General features: G+C 37.6%; 1 protein-coding gene across 1 annotated transcript in view; it reads left to right on the top strand.

Annotated features, from left to right (window-relative positions):
* Positions 1-8,786, top strand: part of LOC112156761 (gastrula zinc finger protein XlCGF57.1) — an 11,615-nt gene extending 2,829 nt beyond the window's left edge. The window contains exon 2 of the mRNA XM_024289098.2: positions 5,027-8,786. Coding sequence (XP_024144866.1) covers positions 5,027-6,729 — 1,703 coding nt within the window. The 3' untranslated portion in view covers positions 6,730-8,786. The remainder of the gene's footprint in view (positions 1-5,026) is intronic.
* The last annotated feature ends 2,650 nt before the right edge of the window (positions 8,787-11,436 follow it).

Genomic DNA, 11,436 nt, shown 5'->3' on the forward strand with positions numbered 1-11,436 from the left:
TTCTGAGATATAGAATGACTGAATAATAGCTGTTTGTTTCTCAGTTTATGGGATTTTATTTTCTTGGAGCCAGTGGGTATTTCCTATTTAGAGAGGGGGGTTGCTCTATCTGGTTCTTTTATTCATCCAGATATTAGATATAGTCTTAAAAAATGTCAATTTGAATCAGTCACTAGTGTTGGATGTGTCAGAGGAAACACTGGAAATGTTTTTCCTGGTTGTTGATTCAGCATCAGGTTGAGTTAAAGCCGAATTACCTGCCGTTTAGACTCAATTTGTTGCTGCTCTTTCCTTTTTTATTTCCCAACTCTGCTCTATGAACTCTCTATGAATAGACTGGTATAATCTTTTCCTTTGCACAAAAAAGCACAAAATTTTCACCTGGATTTAGCTAATTAAATAACTACAATCCTCCTATTGGATGATGGGTATTTATCTTTCAGATGGAAACGAGTTATTTACCACCAACTGGTGCGATGAGTTGCTTCTCATTTCTTAAACTATCAAAAACGTACAAAATACAACTTCCACAAGCACTACTTTAAATGTCAGAGGCTTAAAACTACCTGTGGATTCAAAATTGCTCCTAAGCATACACTTCTTTAAAAGTACTCACCAATGACCTGATACACACACACTAGACTGCATTTACGCACAGATCAGATTGGTTAGTCCTTTCACGTCTCCAGATTCATGTGTAAATCTTGCTAGGATGCTGGGTCATCAGTTTTCTTATCAGGCACTTTAAACTAAGATTGTAACTAATATCTTGTAAAAACTTGATTTTTTTTTCATATTTCTTGAACAGACATGTGCCCATCATTAACATAAAAACATTTAAATTGCATTTTGAGAGTAATAATCTTTTTACAAAAAAGTTTTCCAGATTTAAGCGCTCCCTTGCGGCAGCACCGCCAATGAATAGAATCTTGATTAAATCTTAATTTTGGGATTATATCTATCTGTTTAAGAAAGTAGAAAGAAAGTCAAGTTTTTACGAGATATTTTTCAGAATCTAAGTTCAAAGCGGCTGTTAAAAAAACTCTGATCATCCAGAACTCTAGCAGCATTGAAACACATTATCTACACTGGAAATGTGAACCTGATCTGTGTGTAAATGAAGTTCTGTGTTTATAAGATCAAGGACAGAGTGAGAGAGTGAAGCACAGCTCTGGCTGCAGAAACACTGTGGTGAGGAAGGACAGGCGCTGAGCGTGACTGACTTATCAAAAATATTGAGGAGTTTTACTGTTAATTTCCATAGTCAAGGGCCAAATACTTACAATAAGAGGTTTTGTTGAATTCCAGTGGTCTGGAGTGACACCAGTTTGGTTGCACATGCGACTGACTTATTCAATGGTGCACCTAAAAGGAATCTGTGGTGCACCCAGCCGTTCTGTGAATACGAAAAACAAAACGTCACCTCTGAAGTCGCATTTCTGTACGCTTCAAATAAGGATGATTGTTTTTGTTTATGAAAATGCTGTTCCTTTGGGTCTGTCAAAACCCTTTAGCATCTGAGCTTTAGCTTCAGTGTTCACATTTTTACTCCACTGTAACTTCAACCTTTAATGTAGTTAACGTTATTCCACTGATACGCAGACATGCACTGTTGTGAAGTATTCACGTAATCAACGTCTATCAGCTCTGGAGAAAAGTTGCTTTGCGCCGCTGCTCACTAGGTTAGTAATGTATCGGTGCAAAACTTGAAAGAAAAGCCCTTTTTCTCCATGTCAGAATCGGGTGAATCACAGGGATCATGGGAACGGATCAAGATTTACAGTATGTCAAAAAGCCAGTTAATTAGGCGTCTTTGTTATTGTTAAAGGCTTAACTACGGTGGCCCAGAAGTGTAAATCCCATCAACAAATCGCTCTGCACAAAAAGATCACAACAACAATTAAAAAAGCAAAATAAATTCCAAAAAAACTTTCAATATTATTACGTTTTAGAAATCAAAGCAAAATTCCACAAACCAAAGCAATCCAAAACAAATCAAATGAAGCAAAAACAAAACAGGAAAAATGTAGTTTCTATGGGACATCCCTGATTGGATAAGGACGTTTGTCCATCATTCTGACAGTTATTTGACGTGAATTGCCTCAACATTGGCATAGGTTAACATAGCTGCTGCTGTCAAAGAATATTTTAATACAGAACATACCAATGAATTGATACAGGATATGCTCTGTACTAATACCATAACCTTTATAAGTTTTATTTTATTTTTAGTTTAAATTTCAGATCAGTGAAGCACTTTAAAATCCTACTCAACTATATATATTTTATCTATTTTCCCTGCATTCTCTACTGTTTTTAAACTAGGATTCTGCAGTTTTTAGCAAATATAAAAAAACATAATTTCTTACTAAATATTCTTTAGAGCAGCATGAGCTCAGTAGAAATTTGCCTCTGAGTTTTGGATGGGACTGTTGGCACAGAAGTAACCCTCTACTGAGATCTAATGAAGTCTTTGTTTACACTCTCTCTCACTAGCTTACAGCCCCTCACAATCTAACGTTACTGGTGCAACAAAAACAGGGAGCATTATCTGGGCTATCCAGCTGTAAAGTTTAGAACCAGATGTCAGCTCAGACGAGGAAAACAAAGACGATGATGGATATGACTACAAATGGATACATCAGAATGGAGGAGAGCTGGGAGACTTTGGTTCATCCATTGAGCTTGTGTCACAAATTGGAACTTTTTCAAACAGCAAATTTTTAGAATTGTAGAATTGTGTTTCAAATGAATTACTTTATGATTATCAGTTTGTAAGTTAATCATTTTCAAGTCATGAATTATAGTCCAATATTGACAGCGATTTAAAAGGAAAGTGACCATGTAGACCCACTAAGTGAAAAAAGAGAAAAAAGCTAGATGTATTATTAGGGTTGGGGCATATAAAGTTCTGTAGGTTTAAGAGTGATCCAACCCCAGCATAGCGGTCTGTCTGCCGGCATATTCATGACGTGAGCTCCGCTGGACACGTCGCTGCATTGAGCTTTTCAAATTTGATATTTCTGGTTGAATTTTGGTACACAATTACAAGAACCTTTTGAAAATAAAAATGTCTACTGCCATTTTCTTTATCATTTTAACTAAGTTACTGAATGAGCGGTGTTGGAGAAGAAAATGAAAAAAACAGTTTTGATAATTGCTTTTTAATTTCATTTAAGAGACGAATGATGCAGGTACATTTTGAAAATGAAATAGGATTTCTAGTATTGACTTTTATTTTTAATTTTAAGTCACAAATGTTTCCATAGGTTGGTGGAGTCAGGTCTTCTTGCGCTGCACGAGCCTTTCTTTTTTCTTTCTTTCTTTTTTTCTTTTTTAATGGAACACCCCCCCCACCCCCCACCCTCTCTGGCTCACTGAAGAATCTCCCCTGGTGGCTGCAGCTTTCATGTCTGCGCTTTGCAAGAGCTGACTTTACGCAAGACTACGGAAGCCCAAGAGGCCAGAGTACAGGAAAAATAAAATCCTGATTTTTCTAAAAAATAAATCGTCTAAAACATAAAATTCGAATTAATCGATTATTAGAGATTATTAGATTATTAGATTATTAATCGACTTTAGAAGACACAGTCACGCCCATGCCCCTCTACAGATAAATGGAGAACGGGTAGACTGCATAAACTCCATTGGATTCCTGGGCATCACCATCTCTGCTGACCTGTCCTGGTCAGCAAACATCCGAGCCGTGGTGAAGAAGGCTCAGCAGCGGCTGCACTTCCTCCGCATCCTGAGGAGGTGTGATCTGGATCAGAGGCTGCTGGTGAACTTCTACCGCTGCTCTGTGGAGAGCATTCTGACCTACTCTCTGAATGTGTGGTACCCAGGCTCCACATCACTGGACAGAAAGGCTGTGCAGAGGGTCAGAAACACAGCACAAAGAATCATCGGCTGCCCCCTGCGCCCCCTTGCGACCCAATCAAGATCCCGCTGCCAAAAAAGAACATCTACAATCCTGAAGGACCCAACCCACCCCGCCCACCACCTGTTTGACTTGCTGCCATCAGGACGCCGCTACAGGTCAATCAGGTCACATACCTCCAGACTCACAAACAGCTTTTTCCCCTGGTCCATACGGATGCTGAATAACATCCAATGAGCAATCTGAAATATTGTCAATTTTGCACAACTGCACACCTCACTTTAAATAATATTTATTACTATGCTGCAATCATGTTGTATACTTCTCCTTTTGCCCTACCTCTGTACAGTTTCATATTATTATTACTGTTAAATACGTTATATTTTTTACTTTATTCTACTTATTTATTTTGTTCTTATTTTTAACTTCTTTTTTATATTTTTTATTGTGCTGTGCATTGCTGCTGGTGGACTCCCCACAATTTAACTGTTCCTGACAGTTACAATAAAAAAGTCTTTGAATCTTTGAATCTTTGAATCTTCTGTGCTAGCATTAGCTGCCTAAGGCCCAGCTCTGGGTTTGAGGAAATCCAGTGACAATGACATTATTCATTCTTACTTGTTGTTCCATGTCGTCCACTCTTCTCTCCAGGAGGTCAAGCCGATTATCTCGTTGTTCATTCCTTGCTCTTTCAAGTCTGATCTCTTTCAAGAGTTAAGTTAGAGGAGCTAGTTTAGCTTCAAGTCCCAGCAGTGGAGCTAACTTAGCTTTTTGGTCTTCAAATGCTTTTTTCAGATAGGCAAGTTCAGATGAGTCTTGGTTTTCTCTATATTTATATTTTATATATATAGTTATTTACAGAATTACTACTTTTTCTGTATAACATTTCAAGATTATAATCGCCTAAAACTGTCAAAGCTGAAGAGAGCTTTGAACACACATCTGCTTGTGACTCGAAACTGGCAAAAAAAAGATTCCCATCTCCAACTTTTAACAGTTATTACTTTGAGTGAAACTAAGGAGTTACGTAAATTACATAAAATTGTGAAGATGCTGAATTATACTATTCTCATTTTGTGTGGTGTTTTATTACACAAAGTACTTGAAAGTATAAAAAGTCTTCTGTTTGTGTTTATTTTCCTGCAGTCCTCCCCCAGCATGTAACTAAAGAGGAAGATCTCTTCTGCCAGCAGAGGAGCTTTGGAGAGAAACAGAGGGAACGAGACCCTCCTCAGATTGAAGTGCAACAGAAGGGACAAGGACCTCCAGAGATTAAAGAGGAGCAAGAGAACCAAGAACCTTTAGAGATTAAAGAGGAGCAGGAGGAACACGAATCTTTAGAGATTAAAGAGGAACAAGAATCTTTAGAGATTAAAGAGGAGCAGGTGGAACAAGAACCTTTAGAGATAAAAGAGGAGCAAGAGGAACAAGAATCTCTACAGACCAAAGAAGAGCAGGAGGATCAGGAGCCTCCTCAGATAAAAGAGGAGCTAGATGAGCTCTGCATCAGTCAGGAGGAAGAGCAGTTTGATCTGAAGCAGGAGAATGAAACCTTGATGGCGATTCCTACTTATGAGGAAAATGAGCACAGTGATGCAGATCTAAACAATCAAGAGAATTTTAATATATTTGATAGTCAGGATGAAGAAGGGAACCAACATGAAGAATCAACATCAACTACAGATGAAGAGACAGAGCCACAGAACAGAGATCAGAGGAAAAGAAAAGACAGAAGTCATGTCCCTCACATGTCAGAAAGTCAGTGCGGCTCTGATGTTGGAAAAAACGTCAATAAGGCAATTTTGGTTAAGAAACACAAACAAACTCCAAATGAAAAAAAGCTGTCATCTATAAACTCTGGTGAAAGCTCGACAACAATTGGCAATCTATTTCTCTACTCGAAAACTGATTTTGATGCCAGACCTTATTTCTGTCCAGAATGTGGTAAAAGTTTTAGTTACTGGTCTCGGTTCAGAATTCACATTAGAACTCACACAGGAGAGAAGCCTTTTTCTTGTAAAGAATGTGATAAAAGTTTTAGTGATGCTACTCATCTCAAATTACACATGAGAACTCATACAGGAGAGAAGCCTTTCTCTTGTAAAGAATGCAATTTTAGTTGTAGTAGTGGATCTAATCTCAAAGCACACATGAGAACACACACAGGAGAAAAACCCTATTACTGTAAAGAATGTGACAAAAGTTTTACTCAATTATATAGTGTCAAATTACACATGAGAACTCACACAGGAGAGAAGCCTTTTTCTTGTAAAGAATGTGGTAAAAGTTTTAGTGGAATATTTAATCTCAAAAGACACATCAGAACTCATACAGGAGAAAAGCCCTTTTCTTGTACGGAATGTGAAAAAAGATTTATTAATGCATCTCATCTCAAAACACACATGAGAACTCACACAGGAGAAAAGCCTTTTTCTTGTACAGAATGTGAAAAAAGTTTCAGATGTGATTCTAATCTCAAAACACACATGAGAACTCACACAGGAGAAAAGCCGTTCACTTGTAGAGAATGTGGTGCAAGTTTTAAGGATGTATCTCATATCAAAAGACACATGAGAACTCATACAGGAGAGAAACCCTTTACTTGTAAAGAATGTGAAAAAAGTTTCAGATGTGGATCTCATCTCAAAACACACATGAGAACTCACACAGGAGAAAGGCCCTTTTCTTGTACAGAATGTGAAAAAAGTTACAGTTGTGAATCTCATCTCAAAACACACGTCAGAACTCACACTGGAGAAAAGCCTTTTTCTTGTAAAGAATGTGGTACAAGCTATAATCGTGTATCTAGTCTTAAAAGACACATGAAAACCCACAAAGGAAAGAAGTAGTTTTAGTCAAAAGAATTTAGTAAAAAAAATCTCATCTTTAGAAAAATTTTGGATCAAATCAGGATCACCTTTAAGGATATAAAAACAGATTGTGAATTTGAAAAGTAGGTTTAAATAAAAAACAGAAAACTTGAAAGCAATTTCAAACTCAAAAGTACACATTTCAAACTTGAATATTGAAAATATGAAAGAATTATAATCTGAAACTTAAATTTAAAAAAATGTATGTTGTAAGTTAGTTGTCAATAAGAAACATTTTTGTAGAGAAGGTTGTTCACACAGAAAAAAAAGAAAAAGAAAGAAAACTGACAACATTTGGTGTTATGTTTTGACATCTTTTCTATCTTAACATGACTTTTATTAGTTTTGAATGCAGCTTTTATGTTTTAATAACAATATGTATTACAATTGAATACAAAATGTTTCTTTTTAAGTTTTCAGTCAAAATACATCAGGCTTTTTAAGTCATGAAACATCTATAGCAGTCATTAAACTATTAACCCTCATGATCTCTTGTGGTGTCCAGATAACCCCACTTTTAATGTGAACATGCCTAGGATAGCACAAGTGTTGCATCATGAGACATCATTTCAACAGAGTTCGCATGCTTACCGACTACAACTACAGATAGTGTCAGGAAAAAAGGGCATCTTCACATTGGAGAAAAATCAGGCAATGAGAAACAGTTTGTGTTTATTTTCATTTTTTACCATTACTTGATTATTGATATGTAAATGTAGATCATTGATATATACATATCACCACCAACATTCACGCAGCAAGGATGTTCTGATGTATTAACAAATGCAATAGAGAAAAACAATTGCACCACATGTAGGGATGTGTAAATAAATCTATAAGAGAACAACTCCTTATATATGTTTGCAAAAAAATATCTGAAAAATAAAGAATGCATATTCTGATCCTACGGATGTTTTTCTTTTTTTTTAGTTAGCCTACTTTTACTCAGTTAGCTTTCTTATTATTGTCATTTTCTTTAATTATCTGTTTAGCTTTTTTTTTTTGCAAATATGCACTTGCTGACAAGCTGTGCGGAGATTTTTAGTTTATTCTCTAGTAGGACTTGGCACATTGTCATCAACTACACATCAGTGATTTGGCAGAGTTTTTACACCGGAAGCCCTTTCTGACGCAACCCTGTACATGAGGGGCACAGGGACCGAGTTAGGCAGCAGCGACAAGGGTCTTGCCTAAGGACCCAATCTGGATGGATATCAGTGGATACTCCGGGTCTCCTGGGTGCAAACCCTATACTTAGCCCACTGAGCCATCCAGCCGCATTGCCATCAACTGCAGTATATCTGCCCTAATGATGTTATTCTTTTTGATCAACTAAATGAATGGAAATATTGAATCATTGTTAAAATGAATCAATACACCCTTAATGTACAGGGAGCCTTAAGCTAAAGGCCTTTGTACCTCTGTGCCATTGATGTCGTAATTCAATTACAAAAACATTTTTTTCCTCTGATTTGATGTTCTGATTTTCTCTGATCTTTTAATGTTTTTTATCACCTATAAACTGCAATTATTAAAATCCATAAAATAAAGAGATTAATAGATTTCAATATACATATAAAGTCTACAAGTCTCACTGTTTGAATTAATTCACAAAAAATGTTCAACTGTTTCCACAACGTTCATTCTTATAGATGAACCTGTAAATAGAAATTTGTTATTTTAAAATGTTCGTTTACTCTTTATCCTTTGAACTGCATCATTGTGGTTGTAATTTATCCTCATACAATGTGTATACTATCTATACTTGTTATCATAACAGCATGGAAATGTTTTGTGCACATCTTTAATTCCTACACTTTATAAGTAATCAGTGAACATTTCATAATATTTTTTTTTTTAAAGTTGGGACTTAAGTTTATATTCTTGGGTCATGTGAGTGAGTTGTTTCTTTAGGAAAGGATTTTTCCAAAAATGTATGAAGTAAAAAAATCCGACTGGTGTTTGTGTTGTTGTGATTCCTGTTTTGTATCAGAGATTAGAAGTGTTTCTCTGTTCTTTTTAGTGGTCAGTGTTCTGTTCCAATCTTTCCTATGAAGAATAAAGTGGACGTGAACATCAGTCAGAAGTGTGTAGTCTTTCCCACAGTGTGGCTTTCTGCTGTTTGTTGGTTCTCTGCAGGTTCCAAAGCTGGACTCCTCAAGTCCAGTTCTGACTGCTGAACTCAGGACTGAGCTCAGATCACAGAGCTCCATCCAATCATGTGATTGTTTCATCAGTCAGATTGACTCTTTGATGTCTTTCTTCAATCTGCCCGTTTCAGCTCTGAAACATCTCCAATTATTTAGCAAACACCACTTTCTGTAGCAGAGCAGCTTTTCTTGTAGATCTTCATGATCAACGTCCAGCTGTTCCAGAGGAACTGAAACCATTGGAAGTAGTAGTGTGAAGATGCTGTCCACTCACTCACTGAAACCACACTTTTTTCTGTTCTGCAGACAGATGTGCTTGTTATTTTTCTAGTCTATGGTCTGACACCTGTTGTTTTTGCCCAATTCTGACCTCTGACCAGGCGGAGAGGAGAAGCAGAGGAAAGGAGAACATAAAGTTAAAATCTCTAGCTGTCACCTACCTGAGGTTGAAAACTTGTTCTCCATATTTGACTCCTTCCCTGTGGGAGTGGTGAGCTGCAGACACCACTCCCCCAGGAACTTGGGAACTATTTGGTGGTTTGACCCAATGAGTTCTGTAGTCTAGAGATGCTACATCAGCCTGTTAGCATTGCCCAATGTATGTGAAGAGTGACGCCACATTGGAAAAACCATCTTAACATATTTGAAGTTCCCCTCAAATGAAAATCTTGTTTTTTTTGTTTCACGTTTTTGTGGCATTTTGTTTTATTAAAAAAAAAACAATTGTAATAAGAAATACCGTCTTTTTTATATTTCCAAGTGTTTCTCCTTTTAAATCACTGTTACAGCCAGATTGTTTGAATTAATGATCCTTCTTTCCATCACAACAGCTCTGTTGAACATGCGCTAAATCCATCATCTGGTCTGGCTAGTATTCAAACTAGTTCAAGTGCTGAAGAAGAGAAAATGTCACTGATGTCATGGGATGGTGGTGTAGGACCCAAATGCAGGAGACCAGATCTGTGGCAGAAACTTAAACATTTACTACAAAACTCAAACATAAAACCAGGAGAACAAACCAGTGAGATGATTTAAGATGATTTAACCTGAACATGTTGGGACTGACAGGGAAAACAGGACATGACAAAACTGAAGCACTGGAACATGACAATTGACTGCAGTCAAATGAGCCGCCGTTCACATATCAGTGGTCAAATCAGCCGTCACTGGATTTTTTTGTGCGAGTTTCATACAATAGTTCCACTGAGCTTCTTGATGTGACCACGGAAATGTGAACGGCAGCTCATATGTCCGCAGTTGTAAAGGATTGTAAGTCAGTAATAGAGCATTTTGATGTAAGCTTTCATTATTTTCCCAAGAACTCTGCTCTGAGAAACCAATGATTGAATGTATTGGTCCCACAAGATTGGAGAGTTAGCTAAAGAGTCTTTGGTGAACTGGAAGGAGAAAGAATCAGGATTTGGGAGGAAGTTTGGTCCACAAAACTCTTCACATCTTCATCTGAGCTCAAAAACATATGGCTGAACATTACTGATATTACTTGACATTCATATGTATAAGCCGTGAAGATTTGCACTAGGAAAAACAAGGTGCACAGACACTGGCTGCGTCGGAGCACTTTCAAGTGTCCACTTTCAATGAAAACGCACGTAGAGTAGAATTTCGGACTTCTACGTGAGTTTGCATAGACTTATTAAAAAATGCTATGGGGGACTTTAAAGATGATTGCTGCTAAAGAGATGGTCCCACTGGCTTTCATGACGTCTGGAGCACTGAAAAAATGTAATTCCCGTGTTACAGACACTGTTAACAGTGGACTGGTACTGCTTACATACTGTAGTTACATTCATAAGGATCACAAATAAGCAGACACTCTGCACAACACGATTTTGTTATCACCTGCTGGTCCATGAGAAAACATCTGTTCTGACTGTCCTCAGGTGGAGCGCTGCACCGCAGTCAATGTGCTGTTTTCTTTAGAATGAAGCCATGTTCCTTTTTAAAATTACATCTATAGGGACAGGAATAAAGGACAGAAATACCACTTACCCCACTACAATATTTCTAAAGTGAGCATAAGTACTCTGTGAAACAGCAGTTTCCAAAGAAAATATGTGCGAGTCTCAAATGTTGTTACGCCCAACCCCCAACACTCGCAGGCGGAACGTGAAGCCAACCCGGAAGTAACAAAACGTTGCAGTACCGGCACTGACCAGAGAGGCTGGTGCTTAGAGTGAGCAAATTCCCATAGACTCCCATGTTAAAATCCTCATTTTCAGCCCTCTAATAAACCCCTTTAATGCCTGGTGCTTAAAGTTTTTATTTCATCAATGGCTGCATATTTGATCCATGACAACTCTGAGGGGAGTGAATTTTTTTCTAAGTTTGTAATTTTTTTTTACAACGGCATTTATTTTCGCTTAATGAGGGGGGCGCGGCCTTTCATTGACAGGTGACGATCGCGGTGGATTCTGGGAGCTGTGCTCAGGTGTTTTGCTGGTCTGCTACAGATTTAGCGTTAGCATGAGCGCTATATTTCGGTTTTTGTCCTGCTGCCGTGATGTAAACTGTTCTA

The sequence above is a fragment of the Oryzias melastigma genome, linkage group LG2 (genome assembly GCF_002922805.2).
Source record: "Oryzias melastigma strain HK-1 linkage group LG2, ASM292280v2, whole genome shotgun sequence".
Classification (NCBI taxonomy): domain Eukaryota; kingdom Metazoa; phylum Chordata; class Actinopteri; order Beloniformes; family Adrianichthyidae; genus Oryzias; species Oryzias melastigma.